Source organism: Mesoplodon densirostris, chromosome 5 (genome assembly GCF_025265405.1).
Source record: "Mesoplodon densirostris isolate mMesDen1 chromosome 5, mMesDen1 primary haplotype, whole genome shotgun sequence".
In the NCBI taxonomy this organism is placed as follows: Eukaryota; Metazoa; Chordata; class Mammalia; order Artiodactyla; family Ziphiidae; genus Mesoplodon; species Mesoplodon densirostris.
Window position 1 is genome coordinate 32,807,476 of NC_082665.1, and position 24,119 is coordinate 32,831,594.

General features: G+C 39.2%; 1 protein-coding gene across 1 annotated transcript in view; it reads right to left on the reverse strand.

Annotated features, from left to right (window-relative positions):
• The window catches only part of ROBO1 (roundabout guidance receptor 1), a 412,086-nt gene extending 390,156 nt beyond the window's left edge, over positions 1-21,930 (reverse strand). The window contains exon 1 of the mRNA XM_060098621.1: positions 20,882-21,930. Within this exon, the coding sequence (XP_059954604.1) occupies positions 20,882-20,936 (55 nt within the window). The 5' untranslated portion in view covers positions 20,937-21,930. The remainder of the gene's footprint in view (positions 1-20,881) is intronic.
• Positions 21,931-24,119: the final 2,189 nt, after the last annotated feature.

Here is a 24,119-nt window from a genome sequence, read left to right on the forward strand (position 1 = left end):
TCTTTCTGAATCTATATAGCATGATCATGAATTAACACTAACTTCAAAATTAGAAAAACTTGTAATTCCAGGAGTTCCCTGGTGGCCTAGTGGTTAGGAATCCAGGCTTTCACTGCAGTGGACTGGAGTTCAATCCCTAGTCAGAGAACTGAGATCCCACAAGCCGCGAGGAGCAGCCAAAAAAAAAAAAAAAAAAAAAGGAAAGAAAAACTTGTAATTCGAAAGAACAAAACTTATCTAAGATCATACATCAGCATTCATGTAACCTGGGGTCCTCTGGACTAGGGCTTTGTCTAAATTACTGTTATATTTTCAGTGTTTATCCCAGATAATGTTATATAATGATTACTCAGCAAATATTTGTGGCTTCAAATTGTAACTTGAATCTATTCCAGATTCCACGTTTTTCCTAAATCAATAGTGCATATTGAAATTGAAATGTACTTATCAAAGGATAAACTTGTTCAAAATTGAGATTCAGAAATGACCATTTCCTTTCATTTTCCCTTTAATAATACACACCTCTAATCTTATGTACAGGTTCCCATTACTGTAATCTATATAGTAATAATAATAATAAAACAGGCAGGAAGAGCTCATTTATTTTAGATCCTTCTCTGTCTCTCTCTTCATCCTCTAGCCTCTCAGGAGAAACTTCTCTTACCACATATACTAAGGTTTCTCCCAAAGCTGTATCTCTAAATTAAAGAATCCCACATATGTATATGTATAACTGATTCACTTTGTTATAAAGCAGAAACTAACACACCATTGTAAAGCAATTATATTCCAATAAAGATGTATAAATAATTAATTAATTAATTAAAGAATCCCTTAAAATCTGGATGTAATTTTTTTTTAGCATTTCAGTCATTGTAAAATGCTCACGTGGACAGCTCACTGGCATCATACACTCAACCTACCAAGGTACAAGTTACAGTGTTTCCTCTATACAATCTGTTCCTCCCTTATTACTGAAATATCCTTGCTGCCCAGGGAGTCACCTAAGGGTCACCTGAAATCCCTCTATCTTGCACTTGTTCTATCAGTTCTATCTATTCCTTCTACTATATCTTTCCCTTTTGCTTCATTTCCATCAATGCTGTATTTATGCATCATCTCTCCCCTTTATTATTTTAATAGCCTTCTAAGTCTTCTCATGGCCTGTAGTATCCTGCCCATTCAATCCACTGTCCTTACCACTGGTTGAGAGATCTCTCTATCCCACCCAAGAGAACAGGTTCTTCCCTACCTAAAAACCTTTCCTTTGACACTTAATGACATTCACTCTACTTAGCATAAAATAAAAGAAGCTTCATATTTTGACCACAAGTTTATCCTTACAGGCACCTGACCTGTAATTAATCCCAGACTATTTCTGGTTTCTCCAGCATGCAACACAATTTATCTTTTCTTTGTCTACATATATGTGTTTCTGCTGCTTAGTCTGAGGGGCAAACAAGCAGAAGGAAAGATATTCTTCAATATTTACTTCAATTATTCTTGACATACTTCCTGACCTAGTAGGAAGTATTCCTTTCTTGCACTTCTATTACCATGAGTATATTTTTTCCTTATATTTTAATTTTTCATGTATCTTCCTCAATTATCAGACAATGTGAACTCTGTGTGCAGAACCCATAACTAAATCCATCTTCGGATTATCAGTGCCTAGAAGTCTCTCACCTATAGCAGGTGCAGAGTAAAGATTATTTTGAATGGCAAATATCCTAAAGAATAAGAGAAAATTGCACTGTATCTTCTATGGTCATCTATTTATGAATGAGTTTCAGTAAGACATAAAACTATTTTAAAACTTCCCTTTTTTAATAACTTGAGGTTCTTGAATTTTCTAGATGTTTCTCTACAACCTCAAATATAGAACTCATCACTGTAGATTCCTAAAAGAAACAAACATTTAAATCTCTCTTCTTAGCACTATTCAAAGCAAACCCAAACACTATGAGTCCTTTACTATTACATTTATGGGGAAAAATTATTAACATAAAGGATAGTTAAAATATCTGATAACATAGCCTTCTTTATCTTTCATTTGTGGGAGGATTTATTAGTTTTTCATTAGATACACTTTATTTTTTTAGAATGCTAAAATGGTCAGTTCAGTCTTTGTCCATTAGAGAAATATCTTCTGACTACACGCTCTGTACTAAGTGTGTAGCAACTATTGGGGGTCCTTAATTCTGTAATACAGTCATGGGTCATCCCTCACAGAGGTGTGAGACTACTGTAAAAAGCAGAATTTAAATAATCATGGAAACTAATTAATACTGAAGCTGACACAATGCTTTGAATAAGAGTGTACAGTGCCTTTAAGAGGGTCTGTGAGTAAGGAAGGCTTCCTGAGAAAGTGAGTGTGAGCACATGTCAAGCAAGGAGCAGTGACAAGCATACTGGGAATACTGGGCCGGGATGAAATACAACAATATGTAAAGGGGGATGTGCCACACAGCAACCAACAGCAACATGACAAAATAGCTAGATGGCTCCTTTGGCCAGGAAACTTCCCTACAACTCTCCCTACCCTCTTCAAAGTTCTTCTGATGTTAGTACTATTAATCAGTACTTAATTAGCACTAAATAGCACTGCTCTAATATTCTGCTGCTTTCCCAGAAAACATATCATATGAAGAGGTACAAAGAAATATTTATAAGATGTATGTGTGTTAAGGTTGGGAGGTAACAGTTCTATATATAAGTTTGATCTATTGTGAGACTGAGATGATGTCTTTATTGAATAACCTAAGTACAGTAATTTACAACTTGTCTCATCAATAGACACACAATTTTATCTCATCTTATTAAACACACACACGCACATGCACACATGCGCACATGCGTGCGCGCACATACACACACACACACACACACACACTAGGTCTCAGAAACTTAGTACTGGTTGGAACTCCCAGTTCATTTCTACATCACCTTTCTGGACTTTGAACTTCTATTACTTATTAAATATTTCTTATGAGGAAAATAATGCCTTTCCCCATTTAATCTCAAAACTCTTCAAGGTAGGTATTATTGCTATCAGATGAGGACACTAAGGCTTAGAAAGCTTAAGCAATAGAACCACGTTCACATAGTTCGGTAATCTATTAACTCTATTTTCTTATTTTTTGTATTCTTGATGCTCTGGCATCTGGGGCCTGGCTGACTGGAGAGACGAACTCTCCTAGGGCTAGTCAATTCCTAGAGATGGCAAACACTTGCGGAAGAACATACTCTTCAAATACAAACCAACCAATCCAGATCCCACATGCTGAATCACCTCTTCCATCTGGCTCTTATACTCCAGAAGGCAATATTCCTCTGCCCTAATCACCCCAAGGCCATGTCCCTAGTTAGGGACCTTCCCTGTAGCTGACAACCTGTTGAAGTTACTGAAACTATTCAGTCTTAAATCTGGTCAGTTTTCATACCCTGCCATACCCCTTCTTTCCTGTGAAAACCACAGTAAAGCCTTTTGCCCAAGCTCTCCCCTCCTTCCTTCTGCTTCAACCAACCCTCCCCAGGTAGGGAAGCTTGGCACCCTCTGCCTCCCGCTTCTTGGAATCTGTAAGTAACAACTTCATGACAGTCATTTCTGTGTCTGCATGCCTTGCCATACCCAATTAAAACAAATCCTGGGTACTTTTTTAAACAGCTAGTGATAGTGCCAAGATGAGAGCACAGCCAGCCAGACACTCAGAATGTGATGTCATTATTTATCAAATGAATGAATTACTATACAGGCTGAAATCTTACCCACCTAAAAATGACACAATTTCCCAAATTTATGTCAATGACTCATCGAAAAATCAGGTCCTTGTATACAGTATTAATGCTTCTAATTTGTTTTTGACTTTTTTTTTCTTAACATTTATTTATTTATTTTTTGCGGTACGCGGGCCTCTCACTGTTGCGGCCTCTCCCGTTGCCGGAGCACAGGCTCTGGATGCGCAGGCTCAGCGGCCATGGCTCACGGGCCCAGCCGCTCCGCGACATGTGGGATCTTCCCGGACCGGGGCACGAACCCGCGTCCCCTGCATCGGCAGGCAGACGCTCAACCACTGCACCACCAGGGAAGCCCCTCTTAACATTTTTATTGGAGTATAATTGCTTTACAATGGTGTTTTAGTTTCTGCTTTATAAAAAAGTGAATCAGTTATACATATACATATATCCCATATCTCTTCCCTCTTGCGTCTCCCTCCCTCCTACCCTCCCTATCCCACCTTTCTAGCTGGTCACAAAGCACCCAGCTGATCTCCCTGTGCTATGCGACTGCTTCCCACTAGCTAACTATTTTACATTTGGTAGTGTATATATGTCCATGCCACTCTCTCATTTTGTCCCAGCTTACCCTTCCCCCTCCCCGTGTACTCAAGTCCATTCTCTAGTAGGTCTGTGTCTTTATTCCTGTCTTGCCCCTAGGTTCTTCATGACCTTTTTTTTTTTTTTTTTTTTTTTAGATTCCATAGATACGTGTTAGCATACGGTATTTGTTTTTCTCTTTCTGACTTACTTCACTCTGTATGACAGACTCTAGGTCCATCCACCTAACCACAAATAGCACAATTTCATTTCTTTTTATAGCTGAGTAATATTCCATTGTATATATGTGCCACATCTTCTTTACCCATTCATCTATCGATGGACACTTAGGTTGCTTTTGCACAGCAAAGGAAACCATAAACAAGACAAAAAGACAACCCTCAGAATGGGAGAAAATATTTGCAAATGAAGCAACTGACAAAGGATTATTCTCCAAAATTTACAAGCAGCTCATGCAGCTCAATATCAAAAAAGCAAACAACCCAATCCAAAACTGGGCAGAAGACCTAAACAGACATTTCTCCACAGAAGATATACAGACAGCCAACAAACACATGAAAGGATGCTCAACATCATTAATCACTAGAGAAATGCAAATCAAAACTACAATGCGATATCATCTCACACTGGTCAGCATGGCCATCATCAAAAAATCTACAAACAATAAATGCTGGAGAGGGTGTGGAGAAAAGGGAACCCTCTTGCTCTGTTGGTGGGAATGTAAATTGTTACAGCCACTATGGAGAACAGTATGGAGGTTCCTTAAAAACTAAAAATAGAACTACCATACGACCCAGCAATCCCACTACTGGGCATATACCCTGAGAAAACCATAATTCAAAGAGTCATGTACCACAATGGTCATTGCAGCTCTATTTACAATAGCCAGGTCATGGAAGCAGTATGATTTGGTTTTTGTTTCTTGAAGGAAGGACTTAAGGAGTAAAGAAGGGAGCTGGATTCAAAGAACATTTTTAACGTGAGGTTTGTTACTGGTACTCCCCTACCCACCCAACCCCCATCCCACCCCCGCCGCCAACTTCAAATTTCACTCTCCCAGTTTGGTCCCCCATATTACTCAGGAGCCAAAATGGCCTCACCCTTCTCCATCCCTGACACTTCCCAGTATCTGTCACCATCCCACACTCCAAAGGAAAACTTCCATTCCCCAAGTGCTAAATAGCTGAACTCCAAGTAAAAGAGGACCTTTAATCTGATTAAAATAATTCACAGTAAATTGCAAATCTCTTAATCCTCTTAGAGAGGCAGTAACATTATTTTTTTAATTTGGGAAGGGAAAGCAACTTGATATAGTCTCTAATTGTTGGCATTTTCATACAGCATAAACAATAATATATTTTACTTTATTCGGATAGAAATAGCTATCACATTGCCATGGCAATCTGCCCAGAAATCTGTCTCCAACCTATCAAATTAACCCTGAATTTTCTTTTAACAACATTCACCCTTCTTCTGCTTTGTTTGTTTGTTGTTGTTGCTTTTAAATCTCTGGGGAGAGGTCTTAAGGTTTGGAGTGATATCTCTGTAGGGATAATTTTTATGTTTAGGGTTTGTAAGTCAGGGTGTATACAAAGCAACTATCATGAATTAGTTTCTTTAAGAAAAAAATAATCATGATAAAGATGACCAATCAACAAAGCAATAATAAAAACAACACAATTCACACTTAAATAGACATTAGAACATGGCAAACACTGTTTTAAACACTTTATGTATAATAACTTACTTAACCTTCACAGCAACCCCATCATTTCTATTTTACTGGTAAGGAAACAGAAAAGTGAGATAAGCTATTAAGGTGACATGGCTGGTGTGCAGTGAAGCCACATTTCAAACCATTGTATTTTAACTCTGAAGCCCATTCCCTTACAATCACTACACTCTACTGAAATACACACTGATTAGGAAAAACACAGGGATAAATAATCCAGTTCCCTGTGTTGTTCCTAGGTTAAAAACTACAGAATTTAAATTCTGAAAGTGGCCTAAATGTCACTGTTTCAATTCCTGCATTTTATAGGTGAAGAAACTCACTCATGGCATGGTGAAAAGCTACCTAGTGGCAGACTCAAACCCAGAAAGAACCAAGTCTGAATCCAAGTCATGTTTTTTCCCTCACTGTACTACAGTTAGTCCATAGAAAAATCATAGCAAAACCTAGAAACTCCAAGCAAAGGTAGATATTCAAAATCCTAGCCAATGCATTTTGTAGTATTTGGTAAATACAAACTCTTGAGAGCTCCCATTTATAAATTACTTACAAATTTGGCAACTCTGTTTTTTCTTCTTTCTGATTACTCACATCTCTGTTTCTAAAAGAATGAAAATTTACCCAAGAATCAGAGGGATTATTAATTCCTTTTATAACTCCTGTCAAAGCAAAGAAATTTATGTACTGAATCACTTATTAATTCACTGAATGTGTTCATTGTAATAGTTAAGTAGATATAGACCCTCATAGTTTGAAAGGAGACCTAGATAAGTAAATGTAATAGAGAATGATCATGGGCAAGGTCACAGTTTTGTAGAGGGTGCTATGGAAACACATAAGAAGTACATCAAATCTACACTGGGTGGGTGGAAGGGGCGTCTAAGGGTTTTTGGAGGAGGAGACACCTGAATTTATTCATTAGGCCAAACAGCAGTTAGGGTGGGGAAAAGGGGAGGAAAACAGAGAGAATGGAATGGGTCTAGACAGAGCAGTCCCACATAGAGGAACAGCAATAGAAAAGCCTGAGGGATAAGAGGCTGAAGCTGGTTCATATGCAGAGAACCCTAATTAGGCAGGTGTGCAATATAATCAAATCAATAATAACAATACCTCCAGGGCTTCCTTGGTGGTGCAGTGGTTAAGAATCCGCCCGCCAATGCAGGGGACACGGGTTCGAGCCCTGGTCTGGGAAGATCCCACATGCCGCGGAACAACTAAGCCCGTGCACCACAACTACTGAGCCTGTGCTCTAGAGACCACTAACCACAACTACTGAACCCGCGCGCCTAGAGCCCATGCTCTGCAACAAGAGAAGCCACCACAATGAGAAGGCCTTGCAGCTCAACGAAGAGTAGCCCTCGCTTGCCGCAACTAGAGAAAGCCCCCATGCAGCAATACAGACCAATACAGCCAAAAATAAATTAAATAAATTAAATAAACAAATTAAAAAAAAAAAACCTCCAAAGACAGGGTACTTTCTCTTAAGAAAGTAAACCAAACGTAACGTTTCTGTGGTTCACAAAAAAACGGAATAGTCTTTATATGGAAAGAAATAGGAAGAAGAAATAGACAAAATCAACAAGAGTTAGGCAAATTAGCTGATAGGCTTTCATTAAGAAAATATACCAAACATAACGTTTCTGTGGTTCACTAAAAACGGAATAGTCTTTATATGGAAAGAAATAGGAAGAAGAAATAGACAAAATCAACAAGAGTTAGGCAAATTAGCTGATAGGTTTTCATTACATTCCTTTAAAAGCTTCAGTTCTCAACTAGAGAAATAATTTCCAAATAAACGTGAAAGTCATGGCTGCCCTTTTAAGTGATGAAGAATACATTATTATTAGCAAGCTATTTTGCCAGAGCATCAAATAATGCTCATCTTTAAACATGCCTCCTGTGGACAATGAAATGCTGGTGATGGTTTCCAGCTTCAAATGAATCAGTGCTCACTGCTCAGGGCACAATACTGCTTCTGACCTCTTCCCCTGCCCGTGCCTTGACCTTCTCCCACTCCAACGTTATTCCCTGCCTTGTGCTGTGAGCATCTCATATTATTCGTGAGCTGTGGCTCTAGAATTCAGCATGAGGAGGGCTGCCCCTGATAGATGTCTAACATGAGTAATGTTCTTAATGATCCCCAATGGGACTCTGCCATATTCTTCCAGCAGGATGAGTCGTTGGAAGACAAAAAGAAATTCTATGCACTTTACAGTGAAACATAATGAAGACAAGAAATTTTTACATATAGGAATATTTTACTTAGATTTAGTAAGAAATGACCAGTTTGGGTTTTTTTTTTAAAGAGTTAACAAAAGTGTCTTCATATATATTTAGCTTTGCAGTATATCCTGAACACCTGAGCAAATTATCCCATTTCTATGTTGCCTAAAGAAATCCTCCAAATGTTGTTTTAGAAACATTTAGGAAATATACACAAAGTTTCTTCACAGAAACGCTAGATATGCTCTTGAAAATTGTGCATAAATCAATATTTTGTAAATTAAATAACATTTTTCACCAACAAGTTATTTCAGAGATGCTTTATTTTCATTTCTCGTTAATATTCAATTGGCAATGATTACTGACCCTTTAAATTAAGCTTCTCTCCTGATAATATTTCTGTCAAACAGCTAATGATCTATAAAACAAATAATAAAACAAATATGGGAAACTAGGTTTTAGAAATGATCCTGCAATAAATACTTGCAGAAGGTAAAAGCTTCTTTGCAATTCAGCCAGAGCCCCAATTTTATTCTTATTTCTTCAGATTTCCTTAACGTACTTTCTCAACCTGTAATTCATATGCAACACGGTGGTGTGTCTCTTAATAGCAATCAGTAAACCTTTAGACTGTCTCTGTTGATAATTTCTCTTCTTATTCAAGAATATATTTATTTATTCAGTTCATCAGGAATTCTGCTCATCAAAGGGCTTACGGTTTTGTTTTCTGTGTTTGTTAGCTTTAGGACAAAGAATAAACATAAACAGTCAAACTGATCACTTTGCCTGGCTTAACAGTTTGTAAAATGTAAATAACTCCTAATAAAGGCAGATGCTTTGGGTTAAATAAATAAGCCATTATGTAACCATTTAGCTAGTAATAATGCAGTAAGGATGGCCAAACACCAGAAAAGGAAAAGCTTCGAAACCGCTGAAGATAACAGAGTGAGGGGATATCAATGTATTTAGAGTAGGAATAAACAGCCACAGATAAGTCGGTTCTATATGGGATGGATAATGTAATATTGCAGCTACAAAATGATGATCCGTGGGCCACATTTGGTGTGAAGACTTGCTATTGTTGTTGTTACTTTTATTATTAATTTAGACCTAATTGTTCCCATTATAGGTTGGGAGATTTTACTTTAAAATACAGATTTATGCCTTTTCTTGAAAACTCTGAAAGTCTGTCTACATTTAAGTCCACACAACCCCATGGCAACATCCAGCCAACCATCCCTTAGACCTGATATAGGGCCTTCCTTACCCAGGCCCTGTACTGGCATTTCAGTTTCCAACTGTTATAAAATATTATCAGAGAAGAAAAACAGAATCTCACAAATTTCATTTTGTTTATCTTCCCTGCCAAGAATCGTGACTTTAGAACAGGAAGGGTAGTTCAAAGATGGTTCAGTGGTAAATGAAGATGGGAAGATAAGTATCTCGCTTATTAATATATTTTAAATCTCCTGATCCAGAAAAGCATTACATCCCAGGATGCTGACAGAACTTTTAGATGAAATGAGATATTTATTTGAACACTAGGGAAAAGTTAAAAGTTATCTAAATTTTTACTAAAAAAGAAAACAGGATCCTCAAAATCCATGTTACACTTTAGGACACTGACAAAATATATATTAAAAACGATAACAACAAAAGAACATAACCAAGTGGAATGACTCTTTATCAAATAAGGAAAATGGGAAGAAAATAGAGATCTTGTGTGCAGAGAACAGAAAATTTTAAAAGAGCATAGCTGTCTTCAAATATTGAAACAGTTTCATGTAGAAACTAAACTGAATTTACCATGGGTAGTTCGGAGGGTAAAACAGAGTCCAGTAGGACAGGAAATAGAGTTGAGTTTTAGCTTAATTAATGAAGAAAATTTATACAAAACTTATAAATGGAATCTTCTATGCTATGAGGAGATAATTCCTGTCACACAGAAAGTAATGAGGGTAGAATAAAGAAGAGGTGTTCAGGTTACTGCAGAGAGGGTAAAAGCACAGAAATAAAGTTGTTCTAAGATACTGTCCAAATGATTCTCTGATAGGTTAAGAACAATAAAACATATATCATTATATCTAAGTTTATTTGTCTATGCACTGCTATCCATACCCTCAGAGAATATGCCAAAAAGAAATGTCTTAATTTCTAAGAATTATGATATCAAATTTATATTTATTTTTTATCACCTCTTCTCCATTTGGTGGAAGCTCTTTATGATCTAAACATAGGCTCACAGGGTAGTCACACATACCTCTGTTAAATTACCTATTGGGCAATCAACCATTTAGCATAAATTCCTTAAGTGCAAGAAATGAGCTTTTTTTTTTTTTTTTAATACTCTGTTGCCTGGTAAGATTGATCAAATGAATGAATGAATGTTATTATTAAATAATGTCCTCTAAAATATAAGTGTCATAAGTGAAATTCTATAACAACTAACTATTGTAAAATCTACCTCTTCAAATAGATTATATCTTTTTTTCAGATCACCACTCCTGGATGCACCTTTCTAACACTTCAACTTGCTCAACAAGATATTCTATTCTTTCTTTCAACACTCTTTGGCAACGTACTTATTCCAGGGAGAGTTTGCTGACTAAATAAATCCCCTTAATCTATCAGTTCTCAAATGCAATTCTCACTTCTACCATCATATCAAAACACCTTTCATTCACAGAGTGCCAACAATTCACTCATGTGCTTCAACATACATTTTCCTGTCTATGAGTACACAACCTGGATGTTGTATGAAAAGCTCCTACACATTATCAGTATGTCTAAAACATTCTTTAAAGTGTCTAACAGCAACAAAAGTAGAGAGTTGGTTAATAATAATTTTCCATTATTATCAAGATTGATAATCTTGATTTATCTAATCAAGATAATCAAGATTGACCATCATTTACTGAGGAATAAAGAAAGTCATTAAGCTCCATTCATAATAAAAAACAAGTAGCATTATCGAATACAAATGAATGGCATTCTGCAAAGCAATAAATGCACAGAAATACATTTATTATGAAGTTATTTTAAGACAGAGTAAAAACCTTAAGGCTATGACCAGGTCTCATATGAGGGAGGGGTTTAGATATGATACCTAGTTTCAATTATTGGTAAAGAGTAAGGAACCGGGAAGTTTTTCAATTTTCATTTAAGCCTATATAAAGTCATAAACCTCTGGACAGAGAGAAGAGAAACGTACCATCCCATCTACACATTTGGAAATAACTTTGGAAGACTATTGAGTTCAACTGAGAAAACCACCCCTAAGAAATTACAGAACAATCTTTAGTTAGACGTATCTATTTAAAAGAATGGGGCTTCCCTGGTGGTGCATTGGTTAAGAATCCGCCTGCCAATGCAGGGGGCACGGGTTCGATCCTGGTCCGGGAGGATCCCACATGCCGCGGAACAACTAAGCCCATGCCCCACAACTACTGAGCCTGCGCTCTAGAGCCCGTGAGCCACAACTACTGAGCCCACGTGCCACAACTACTGAAGCCCACGCGCCTAGAGCCCGTGCTCCGCAACAAGAGAAACCACTGCAGTGAGAAGCCTGTGCACCGCAATGAAGAGTAGCCCCCGCTCATCGCAACTAGAGAAAGCCTGCGCACAGCAACGAAGACCTAACGAAGCCTTAAATAAACAAACAAACAAACAAACAAATAAATAGAGTAAGAAGAACAAAAGAGTAACATTTTAAAAACCAACTATATTACTTCTGAGAGAGGGTTGATTACAGTACTGTTTTTAATAGTTACTACAGACTCTGGCAGTTTTCAGGGATCATGTTCACCAATGCTACATTCTTTGTTTTCTAGAAAACTTGCCATCTGAGAAGGATACACCTTTAAAGGGATCGTAGTAACAGATTCTAACCAAGCTGTTGCCTAATATACTTATGTTATCCATAACATCGTATCACTAAGTTCACTGTCTATTTCAAGCTCAAAAAAACAAAAATTCAGCACCAGTTTCTTAGAGAAATTAGATGCCAGTAATAGTTTTTTCTCTATGAAGACCTTTCTATTCACTTATCCAAATGAGCTCTCATAAAACTTACTTCATTCTTACTGTCTCAGATTTACTCCACAAACTGAACAGCACTGAATTCCACTAGATCATATATACGGGCTGAATTGAGATTTCTGTGTTCTATGGTGTATAATATCAGGGTGCACTTTTTTTTGCGGGTTATCAAGCAAAAGAGGGGAACAGACAATCAGATATACCAGAAAAATCTATCATCTAAAAGGCAACTAAAACAGCTGGGCGGCACAAGTTAGTTCCCTCACAAAGAAGCATCTTAGCCTTGTTATCTACACATTTTATACTGTTTCATCTACAATGATTTTCCTATAAGGGAACAGTGCAGTGGGTATAACGGTGACAAGCCAAATTCTGCAATCAGACAGGCTGGTTTCAAATCCTGATTCTACCACACTAGTTGACTGACCACAGTCAAGGAACGTAAATTTTCTAAGCCTCATCTTCCATATTGATAAACAGGGATAACAGCAATGCATTCATTCTTAATGTGGTATTAAATAAGATAAGGTGTATGAGCACTGTGCCAGCACATAACTTTATACAATTTAGACTTTATAACAATTATTATTAGAGATATTATATTATTGATTCCTAGTCCTTTAGGTTCAATGCACATAACTGGATCCATACCTCATCATTTAATTACTTGTTTTTTTCATCATCAGGCTATATATATATACATATATACACATACATATCCTACAATATATTTAATAATCATGTGGGTTATTAAAGCATTATGTTCAATGTGTCAAATGCAAAATGGTGAAAGGGTAGTTTTGAATATGGGGTCCTAGGAAAGGACGAGCTCCTGGATTGGAATGACCCTTAACAGGAGAAAAGACAAAATAATGCAATGAATTTTGTTTCCTCTCTGACCATACTGAATCTAAATAACAGCTGCCCTTATGATGCGTCTACCGAATCCTTATTATTAACTGATGAATAGCAACAATCTTGTCGGTTAAATGCTCCCTCATCTCCATGCAGTATCCAAGTAAAGCTTCTGCCCATCTCCTATTTTCCTTCTACGTGTTTAGGTTTTGGCAATTAATGAACTACTAAGTTCATTAATTGAAGCAAATTCCAGTTCCAAACTTAATACCACATTGGTAAGGAAATTTTCACTTCTCTTCAAATATAAGGGAGAAAAACAGATGAGTCTATCTCCCACGGCCTGTACAAGCCAGTTTACTTTATTCAGACAGCTTGCTAATTGAATGGTCTGGAGACACTGAAATTACTTCCCAAAGCAGGCAACTAAAGTAGTTTAAAGTTACCCAGAGGTGTGTAGTTAACACTTACAAATGTGTTTTAACTCACTTTGATATATGAACAAGCACCATTAGTGAAGTTTCCAAGTAATAAAAGACTGCCTTTTAAATCAAGCCTGAGTAAACAAAATCAGCTTTAGATCAGTGAAACTGCAAAGTATACATTTTATATTTCCTTTATATAGGAAAGGAATTGCAGGCAGATACTTTTAGCCAAACCAAAAGTTAGTACGTTGTTAGTGGAAGAAAACAACCACATGCTAAAACAGAAAATATAACAGAGTATGCATGTTATTGAAGTTTGGAGATTAAATATTGAGATGGTACCTCAGTAGCACCATCTGATGCCAAATGATCTTGGAACAGACAAATGTGGCCTGATTCGCTTATTCTTTCACCCCATTTTCCTTTCAAACTCTACCTGGGATTGCTAATGACATAAAAGGGCCTCCGTCACATGAGTGGAGAGAAACTAAAATCTGGCCTCTGTTTCCTCTTCTGCTAACATCCATGAAAGAGTTTACTGAGTTGATTTTTTTTTCCATGATGGTGCATAAATTATGACCATACATCACATGCTACAAGGAACCTGACTGTCATATAAGCACACCTCTTGTTATGTTCATTGAAATTTTAAGTTATATCAAGAAATAACATATACTTGAAATGATTTTTAAAGTACGAAATGGTCACATGTAACGATTTTATTACTCCTAAGATAACTTTCCTCACATTAAAAGAAGAAGCTACAGGGCTTTCCTGGTGGTGCAGTGGTTAAGAATCTGCCTGCCAAGCAGGGGACACGGATTCAAGCACTGGTCCGGGAAGATCCCACATGCTGCAGAGCAACTAAGCCCATGAGCCACAACTACTGAGCCTGCGCTCTAGAGCCTGCGAGCCACAACTACTGAGCCCACATGCTGCAACTACTGAAGCCCATGCACCTAGAGCCGGCGATCCACAACAAGAGAAGCCACCGCAATGAGAAGCCCACGCACCGCAACGAAGAGTAGCCCCTGTTCGCCGCAACTAGAGAAAGTCCGTGCGCAGCAACGAAGATCCAACACATCCAAAAATAATAAATTAAAAAAAAAAAAAAGAAGAACCTACAGAGTGTCAGGGATACAGATTCGGTCTCCGACATTGTGAAGCAGAACCTCTTGCAAATAACTTTGGGAGAAAGTTCCAAAGGCTCCATGCTCCTTCCATGGCTGACTGTGGACAAGCTGTCCCTGGTTCTCAGGGCATGTACACATAAGCTGAACACACGCATAGATGACCCATACGTTGAACTTGATACTTTCTGAAATCCAATCAAGAGCATTTTGAGAAAGTGTGACCATGAGCTACTACTTGCCAGAAGTGCTTTAAACATGTGTTTTCTAGTAAGGAAGACTAACATGATCGAAAAAACAGATCCCTGAGATAGACTGTATTATTAGGAATTGAAGCCTACTACTTCCTATATGCTACACATAAATCACTCACTTGACACAAAAAAGAATATATTCCCACTTAAGGCAGAACCACACTGCTCTGTATATATTTGCTTGTATCCACTGGTAGTGCTTTTAATGCTTCATTTAAGTGTCAAACTAGGTGACAGGCATTAAGCCTGTAGACTATTCAGCATCAAACTCATGATCCAAGAACCTTTTCTACCATTGTTTACCTTCTATACACTCTCCTCCCAATCAGAAAATAAATTAATTAAATAAACAGATATTCTTTTCCGGCTGTAAGCCACGGACAACTCTGAACACGGCAGAGGTGCTTCTCTCATTGAATGAAGTCAGAAAGATATGCACAGTCATGCTGTTCAAAATATTGCTTTATGTGTGGAACAACATTGTCATAAGACATTTGGAAGCCAAGTAAAATCACAGAAGTAAGGGAATGTGTAGCAGTCTGTTTTGGCTTACAGGAAATGAGACTGAGCTCTCCCATGAAGCAAGCAACATGACACCTTCCAGCATTAGAAATAGCCTTTTGGTTGGCTAAAGAGCCAAAGAGAGGGAAGCAACGAAGTGGAGATCAAAGCTATCTCCCTGTACACTACAGATAATCTTTTTTCTTCCTCTTCCTCAACAGCAAGATTGAAGGAAAGGGCTGAAGGTAGAGGGACAGGGGGAAAAGGAAACCATGCTAATCCAGAATTGTAGGGAAAGGAGGTGGCCTTTGATCTCCACAGGATGACAACTTTATTGGCTATGCATAAGCAGTTTCCAACCAGCTGATCAACCAGGTATTAACACTCAACACCCTTCCATGATCAGTAACCATGAAGTGAGTCATCTGTGGATAGCAGTCAAGCAGAAGGCTCATCTACTACTAAATGACCACCAGCCCATGCCCAACCCAGAGGGGAAGGTGCAACCCCAGGGGAAATGATTGTTTCTCCACAGGCTCTTCCCTGATAAGCACCAATTATTTGCCTTGGGACTCAGAGCAAAATCTTTCCTCAAGTGTGCATGAATGAGGATGGCATTCATTTTTCAAAATACAACTTGGAATCCGTGTATTTCTACATCACCAGCAGTCACTGTTTCGACTTCTGTTCGGTGTCTTTTTTTAAGCATGCCAGGAAATACAGACATGATAAAGGTTGGATGTGAGTTGGTTGAATGTAAAGAACCGATCGTCTTGCTTGGTGATCTAAAAATTTAAAGATCATTTACTTAATGACAGGATAAAAAATGCCTCCCTTCCAAATTCTCAAGAGTTCAAACCACAGTCTTGTTTGGGTGAATCTGGGGGACATGTTTTAAAATTAAAAAAAAAAAAATGACTGAACCATAATCTTTCTTATTTTAAATCCTTCATTTCTCTCTTTCAACTAGGAAAGTGCACAGTGGTTAAGGGTTTTGGAATCAGCAGGGTTCAAGTCCCTGCTCATCCACATCTCTGAACCTCTCTATGATGTAGTTTTCCACAGCGATAAAATACAGATAAAGTAAAATTTTCATAACAATAGCACCTATGTCATAGGGCTCTTATAAGCATTAAATAAGATAATGGTGAACGTTCCACAAATGACAGTCATATCTTCATAGCACTAGCAGTAGTCATCATTATAAAGTTTCTTACAGTGCCCCAGAATTTGAACTTGATCTCATTTTTTTTTTTTTTTTATTATTTCCTTCTCTCACTTGCTGGTCTCCTCTAAGCAAAAACATTATGATACAGAAGGTAACTACTTAGCTTTCCACTACTCTGTATAAATTGAGGAAGTCAACATTCTAAAGTCTTCTTAAATATAGCTTAAAATAAAACCTATTTTATGAATTCATTAAAGATTCAAACGACTCCTTTGTTTTCAAACTACTCCATGTTTCAAACTACTCCTTTGCTTTAAAAAATGTCTAGTTCTTTATATAGTTGTTAAACACAGAGCATTACACACTGACATCAATTTTTCAAGAGCCCACTTTTCAGATTTGCTCTTTGTGCTATGTGTGGCCAGAGGGTGCACTAAAATTGGTTCTGTCTACTGCCACTTTCCCTCCTCCTATAGTTTAAAACCAGCTTAATTATGGATCTGTTTCTTCTACTGTACTTCTCTAGCCTTCTGCTTCTGGTTCCACTTTTTTTTCTTTCCTTTCTTATTACCGAATTTCTTAATTTACTCTACAGATTACATTAGGCCTAATTTTTAATTGAGTAACAATCTTGATTTCCTTATATTTTTCTATAAGAAATCAAGCATGAAAGGCAGTTATACTTTTGTTCTTAGAATTAAACATTTTTCTAAAGGCCAGAACTTAAAATGAGCATTACCTTAACATATCTTACTAACACAGAAGATGATATGTACTCAACTATTTATGATCTTCACTGGCAAGCTGTTATTCTAAGTTTCCTCTCAATCTTATTCCTCTTGCCCAGTATTTTAAATTACAGATACCTACTCAACGTAAAATAAATAAATTAAAAAAAAAACAACTGTGATTATAGGTTTGAAATTTAGCATTTTGTATCACTTTAATCACACAAGAGTATTTCATTTGTCATAGGGAAGACTAAGGGAAAATTTCAGGTAAACTTACTGTTCTGAGACATTTTAACTGTAAATATCTTATATATTAGAGGGTCCATTATCAAGAAATAGGATGCTTTAAAAGATGTCACAGTATTCAGATAAGTATTTAAAAGCCAATAAGTTTATAAAGAAATTAATAAGAAATTATTGGAATTACCAAAGAATCTTTCCAGTTAGAGAGACCACAGAGCCAGATAAGTGGCTCACATAGTGAAACTTATCTAAAAAATTTCCCTCCCCCAAGAGAAAAAGACCCCTCCCTCCCAAAAAAAAGGAGGAAAGAAAGACAGCACTAGTGAATTTCTACTTCATTTGAAGTTCAGATCTCATCCTAAGTCTGAAATGAAATTCAATCACTTTTTCTCTTAAAAGCAGGTTTGATCAAATGGAGTTGAGGAGAGGAAGTCCATAAAGAAAGAATGTTTAGAATCAGTTCCTGAGAGATCACACAGATTTTTTTTTCCAGGGCTATCCCGTCTGCTCCCCTCACCAAAAGTCTAGCTCTCCACAGAAAAGAACTCAGGTATACAAACACTAAAGAAATTTACCGTGAAAAAGAATTTCTAAAGAAATACCTCTTTTTGCCAAAATCTTAGTTTCCTAGAATAAAAAGTTATATATTGTAGCACTAGGCTAATAAATAAAAGACTACAAAAAACAAACACATCATATTTTGATGTTAAGTATGACATCAACACATCAACGTAAAGTTTATAACCTGTTTGAAGAAAACTATAGGACTTTGTTAAGTTGGCAGCCAGGTTTTAAAAAAGAAAAAAAAAAAAAGGAAAAGAAAAAAGAACTGACAACCAATAGATGTTTTTACAGGTTAAATCTTGTTGAAGGTACCTTACCCCCCTCAGTACACTTTGATTTATTTAAACTCACCACATTTCTCTTAAATACACTCCATTAACAAGTGATAGACTGTGATCTTAGGCTTGAGGCAAGATATGAAACACAACCTTTCAAGAACTTCATTCATTCCCTGCCCAGGTGTCTTGAACACGCCCAACTCTACTTACTTATCTGAGTTGTGTGAAGTTTTATTCAAGTCAATAGTGTGGCTTTAGAATAGCACACGGTCGTGAACCCTCCCCAGCAGCCCAGTAATCTGGCCTCCCCAAGTTCAGATTCACAGCTGGAGTGAAAGTCAGCAGAAGACTGATAAACAGCTTCAGGTTAAATATGAGAGAGCATCTCACAAGATCAACTCTGACCCCACCAACAAAATAAATAACCACACCTATCGGAAAAACTTAGGTTTATTAAAATCACCAGTAGCTTCGGTGGAAAATTAAATTAGAAAAATAAAGCCAGCAATCATTTCAGCTCTAAGGTTATAAATGCCTTCTATCTATTGAAATTACAAACCTCAGATACTAAGTACTCATCAAATTATTAAATCTAAAGGGCGGTACATGCTCCAACATATTTCTCCAAGTGAAGACAGAATTTGCACGCTGACAGGACTAGCTTTCAGTGACATCCTATTAGTGTGACCCTATCTTTAATCTACTGCCATGATAAAATGTCCCAACATATACAAACTCAGCTCAAACAGTGACTAATGACCATTAATCCCCCTATCTTCAGTAATCTGCTCCTCCAGTCATTTATCACACTGACACTTCACTTTACACACGTGAATAAACTTTAACCGAGAAGGTGAATCAACAAAAATCTCAAAGGTATCTGAAGCTGTAAATTAAACTAGGGGGAGACTCGGGGAAGAGAGACAAATAGAGAGATCAGATCTGAATGTTTCTGATTTGCATCCTTGGCTGGTATGGGGGTGGGAAACCATTCAATCCCTCAGATATGCAAACTAAGAAAAAAACTACATGAGAGAGGGGAAGCTGGAAGAAAGAAGAGGTGGCCGGCCCCAAAAAGTCTGTTCAGTCGAGTCATCCTTCCACTGTGACAGGAATGAAAACTTCAGTTTTCTGTTTTCTTCAAAGGAACAACAATTTAATGGATTTCTCATTTAGTTCCGTTGCAAAGGTTTCTTTTAGTCAGAAAGCATATCTCGTGGGCTGAAATTATTTTAGGGGTTTATTTGCCGACATTTAGCTGATGTGTGTTTTTCTTTTACATATTTCCTTAAGTAAAATCCTTGGTCAAAATATAAATCAGAGCCGTGGACCACAAAAAGCTCAAACCAACCTTTCAAAACTGTTTCATAATCATGGAAATTGAATGACTCTAACGTACAGGCTCTGATGCAACTTGAAGCTCAGTACAGGACTATAAAAAATTCCCTGAGGTACACTGTGTGTGTGTGTGTGTGTGTGTGTGTGTGTGTGTGTTTTAAGGCCTGAAATCGGATCCTTGATTGAAACCAGAATCTACCAAAAGGAAAGAAAGAAAAGTTGAGCGCCATGGCTCTGTTCCCTCATAGTAAAAGTTTCTTCGGGAGGGTAAGAAAACTACTTGTAAGTGTAGATGCAGTGTACACTCTTAGGTCAGACGTATCCCACTGCAGTATCCTTCCAACAGCTCATGTGAAGAGTTTTGGTACATTTAATAAATCCCAAAATCCTAAATTCAGCCTTCTGTTTTCCCTTGCCAATGAAAACTCCCAGGCAACTAAGTGTTCCCTTTCAGATACTTGCAACCTCTTGTTTTCCTTCTAAACTCACCCAGGCAGAGGGGATACTTTATATCCTACGGTAAGAAGGAGTTATTTCCTGAAGTTTCTTCAGAATCGAATTTAATTACAGACCTTGGTTATATAAAACAACTATTAATAACCCCTTTGCTCGAAAGAGGAGGGGCGAATTGGAGGACCAGGTTCAGGAATCCTGGCGGGTTTCTGGGCTACAGCTCCCCGGGCGCACATCTCCCTTCCCGCGGGAAGCAGCCGAGGGCTGAAACTCACTTTGGCTCATCCTCATGGCCCAAGCTCACCGCCAACCGCTGACTCTCCCACCCCTGCGCTCCGACGTGCGTTTGCCCAGAATGATCTGGGCGTGCCTCGAGCTTGGCAAAAGGCCTAGGTCTGCGAAGAGGCTTGGAAGGTCTTGAGAGATGAGGGAAAGGGGAAAACACAAAGTAGGAACTAAGAACCTTTTCGTCTAAAACTCCTGCCAGGGGTCGGGCCCCTTCGGCCTTAGAAGGGAGAGGTCGCCAAAATGCAGTTCGGGGTTGATTTTGAAAAGTGGAGAGGGGGCGTGCAAGGGGAAGGGAGGGTGAAGGAAGAAGACGCGGGGTTACCTGAACAGAGACATATTAATCCAAAGAGGTAAAAGTGAACAGGCTCCGCGATCATTGTCCTCGGGTGGATCCTGCATACAGTCTCATGCCAAGAGGAGAGAGTAGAAATGGGGTCTCCAAATTTAGGAAGCCACACACTACACACAAAGGCTTAATATAAGCAACGTGGGTCAATCCGCCAGGAGTTTTCAGGGCAATTACTTGTCCACCTCTCCGGACGCTTGTCAATATCTCTGAGCCCTCTGCAGACTAAGAATTCCAAGGTTTGCCTTCTCTGGCGCCAGGGTTTCCGAGGAGGCTTAGCCACTTCCAAGGACCATCCAAAGCGAACAACAAAGAGCCGAAGCAGAAGAGCAGTTGTGCCGTTTCCTGCCTCCACAGTCTCGCCGAGCCTCCCGGCGTGCTCCCGCGGCGAGGGCCGGCGCGGCGGCGGCAAAGTTGGGGTGTGAGAACGGATTAGGGAGGGCCGAAAAGTGCTTCTCCGTCTCTAGGCGAGCCCAGTCAACAGCTGGCCACCCGCGCCGGCGGCAAAGGCAGCCAAGGCAGTGGCAGCAGCTCGGGAGGACGGGCACAGGGTGCCGGGGGTGTGCCTGGGTGACTCCGCGCGCTGGGGGCGAGCAAGGGGGCGGTGCGGCGACAGCGGTTCCCTGGGCGGGCCCTTGTTCCCATCACTTGAGGGATGCGGAGGGTACTGAGGAAGGCAGCAGCTCCGCGGACACACTCACGCCTCCCGGGCGCCCCCAGCCCAGCGCGGCGCTCACCATCCCTCCGGCCCCTCGCCCGCGGGGGCGTGCGCGCAAGGCACCCCGAACTCTCCGCGGCTGGAACGCTGGAGCCTAAACTTCCAGACGGTGGCTGCCCGCAGCCCTGGCTTGTGGTAGCTGCAGAGAGGCACCCGACCTCCCCGGGGTGGCGGAGAGGGGCCAGGAGGATGCCGCTGCGGGTGGGAGCGACGGCTGCCGCGGCTCACCCGAACTCCGCCGGGATCAGCGGCGTCTGAAGTTTCTACTCTCACGCTGCCTCTTCTCTGGCTCGACTGCTTGTGGGTTTCCCCCACAGTCCCCGCGGCTCCCGGTTTCCTCCCTCTCTTTCCCAGCCCGAGAATACTTAAAGGGGCCGCGCGGTCCTGTCCACGCTTCACTCTACACTCTCCAGACGCCGGTCTGGCAAGTTCTGCTCGTTAATATTTCCATCCACAAGCCAGGGTGCCCGACTACGCCCTCAGGTGAGAATCAAACTGCTCAGGATCACAAAGCCGAGCGAATTGGAACTTGCCTTGTTTCTCTCGACACCCCTGGTTCCCCTGCACCTTTCTCCAAATGGAACCTCCCAGCCAAAGACTTCAAAAACCCTCCTGGTCCAGCTTAACCTCTTCCCTACCGCTTACAGGAGTTGAAATAAACTCTCAAATAACTCTGTGTTCACCCTTCCCTATTCCCATTAAAAAAAAAAAAAAAAAATCAAATGTGGGCAAACAAGCCCATAGGACAAGAGGTAGAGAAATAACTACGTAGAATTTATCACGTAGTTATACGCAATACGAAAATGTTTCTTTTAAACTGTAGTTGTTGAGTCTCCCGTAGAAAGGCTACCCAACTCGAGGGGCTCAGGAGTGGGCCATGGGGACTGTTTTTCTTTTGTAAGCAAATGCCTCTCCTTCAACTTCATTGACTCTCAGTATCAGAATGCTAACAATGGGGAAGTAACTAAGGAAGAGGAACAAATGTAAAAAACACCCTTGCTACCTGGGAGTTTGCGGTTGTAAGAGAAGTCATTCAGCATTTCAAAACCAAAAGGCGTGGGCTTTAACATCTCATACACCTGGCCCTGAAATCCCAACCTACCAGTTACTAGCTCTGTTACCAGGCCAAATCTCCGTTTTCCTTTCTGAATCAGAGACTCTTGAGATAGTCACAAATCATACCCAAAGCAAAACAAACCTAGCACATGTGATGGACATTCTTGCATTCATTCATGCATTTATTCACTCATTCATTTTTCTTTCTTTCTATTAAAAAAGACACTATACAAAAACCACCTGAGACATGGTGAGTGCCCAGTAAATGGTAGATATTGATATTTAGGCCTATTATACTTTTCCACAAATTATTATGCACCAAGTTATGTACAATAACTTCAAAATGTTAATGTGTTATGTGTCAGGATATACCAGAACCTGCTTCCAGTGGTTGACTCTGGAGAGGGGAATGCATGATGGATGGAGAGGTGGGAATGGATTTACTCTTGTCTAAATACTGTTGTACATTTTTTTTAAGTGAGCACATGCATTACCTAACAAAGGATACAGTTTTAAAAGCAAATAATATATTCATTTTGGATGCTGATGGTACAACCAGTGACCTTGGAGCTGCATTTTGTAGAAAGATACTCTGGCTAACAGAACCTATCTCTGAAAGTGAAAGATAGTTTAATCCTTAAAAAGCTGATCGAAAATTCAGTAAACAAGCTGGAGATAAGAACTCAAAGACTCCAACCAAAACCTTTCCAGCAATAAAAAACAAGAATGTGCATTAAATGCTGACAAACATACATTGATTTGGTCTTTGTGAAGGATATTTAGTGAGAAACATAGAATATGCCTTTTTTTCCCTTGGTATAAAATGTGCGTTTAAGATAAGCTAACTTAGTAATAGAAAATAAATAACCTAAAGCATGGTACTTGAAAGAAAGAGAGAGAGGGAGAAAAATCCCTAAATCCTCCTATCATCTGAGTGCATTTTAAGTAAAGATTTGAACTTCCACTTAGTAAAGGACGTATGCTTTTACATATAAAGTATCAATAGCATATGTGTAAGAATCCCTATCGTATTGTTTTTTCCAAAGTGAGTCTCCTGGTCTCCAGAAATTTGCTAAGATTTCTCAAATTCTCCTTTACCATATCATTGTCATTGAATGGAAACCATTTTAATACTCCCTTTGATCCTTTTATTTCTCAAGTTGAGTTAGCGACATCCTCCCACCCACCAGCAACTCCTCTCTCCTACTCCTCGAGGCTATCCTACCTAGGAGAGTCAGCAGGAAGAACCCTCCAGGAACTAACTTCTGGCAGCCCCTCCCCGGCCCCTGCCGCCCCAGCATGAGGGTCATCATCACCAGCTCATATATGTTGATCCTTTCTTCTTCTCCTGCCTCATCCAAACTGTACTTTTCTGTCAATTATATCAGTAAAGGTAGTACCTGAAGACAAAAATTTGTATTCAGAAGGTATCTGGCATCT